Genomic DNA, 1,144 nt, shown 5'->3' with positions numbered 1-1,144 from the left:
CAGTAAAAAAGCCTCCTATGTAGTCCAGAAAATAAGTTAAACCAAGTGTTGGTCTCGCAACGAAACCAGAAATGCTGCTGAAGTCACTGCAGGGCCTCCTGCTTGCAAGGTAAGTGTCACTCTGTATCCCCACTGGAATAATACAAAAGCAAACAGGAAAGAGCGATCCATTTTTTATTGCCTGATAAAAATTAATCTGGCATGAGAAGAATTACAAGTTGCAAGATGCCACAGAGAACTGGAATGTTTAAGCTTAATAGAATCACAGTTCCCAACACCTTCTTTTTTTCCAGTTTGAGGTGTCACATCTTCAACATGCATTTCGGTGATTCCTTTTCATTCAACTCAATGAAGTACTTGAAAGATCCCAATCAATAGCAAGGCTTCACTCAAGCATGTACTGCATCACAGAAGGATCCACTTCTTCTGCCATCAGACTAGCTTGCAGACTCTGGATTGTTGCTTTTTTCCCCAAACGCTGTCTCCACAGGACAAACGCAGCTACAATCTGTGACTGCAGGTTGTGAGGGTGATTGACTTTACATCGATAGATGTCAGTATGGGACAAACCCAAACACAGAACTATATGCTCCCATTCAGGTCCCAGTCTCCTCGCAAGCCTGTTCAGCTGCTGATCTGTTGGTGAAGTCTTCAAAATACACGGTGCAATTTCACTTACACCTTAAAAAGAAGAAAAAGAAAATGCATACACATCACTAAGCAATGCTGTAAACATTCAGGTAAGACCTTGAAAAAGGAGGGAATAAGCAAATCTGAGGTGAAATAATTAATCATTTAAAGAAACAGAACACATAACTCATCTAGAAAAACTAATTACATAATCAACCAAAAGATTAATTAGAGGAAAACTAATGCTCGGTGGATCATACTAGGGAGCTGTACTGGCTTTGCATGGACAGGTTTTGGTAGCGATGGGGTTATAGGGGTGACTTCAGCAAGATTCTGCTAGAAGATTCCCCTAGGTCCTGCAGAGTCAATGCCAGCCAGCTCTAAAGATGGATCCACTGCTGGCCAAAGCTGAGCCTACCAGTGATGGTGGGAACGCCTCTTGTGATAACATATTCACGAAGTGGGGAAAAAATATTCACTGTGCAGTTGCAGGCAGAGAGAGGAGTGAGAATAT

The 1,144-nt window shown here is 42.0% G+C and overlaps 1 protein-coding gene across 1 annotated transcript; it reads right to left on the bottom strand.

Annotated features, from left to right (window-relative positions):
* Positions 1-385: 385 nt before the first annotated feature.
* On the bottom strand, positions 386-681 carry LOC104280007 (death domain-containing protein CRADD-like; the record flags this gene model as incomplete). Its single annotated transcript, XM_009877514.1, has 1 exon — positions 386-681. A coding segment is annotated over one exon (296 nt), but the record flags the coding sequence as incomplete, so codon positions are not given.
* Positions 682-1,144: the final 463 nt, after the last annotated feature.

Source organism: Apaloderma vittatum, unplaced genomic scaffold (assembly GCF_000703405.1).
Source record: "Apaloderma vittatum isolate BGI_N311 unplaced genomic scaffold, ASM70340v1 C12262690, whole genome shotgun sequence".
Classification (NCBI taxonomy): Eukaryota; Metazoa; Chordata; class Aves; order Trogoniformes; family Trogonidae; genus Apaloderma; species Apaloderma vittatum.
This window is presented reverse-complemented; position numbering and strand designations above follow the sequence as displayed.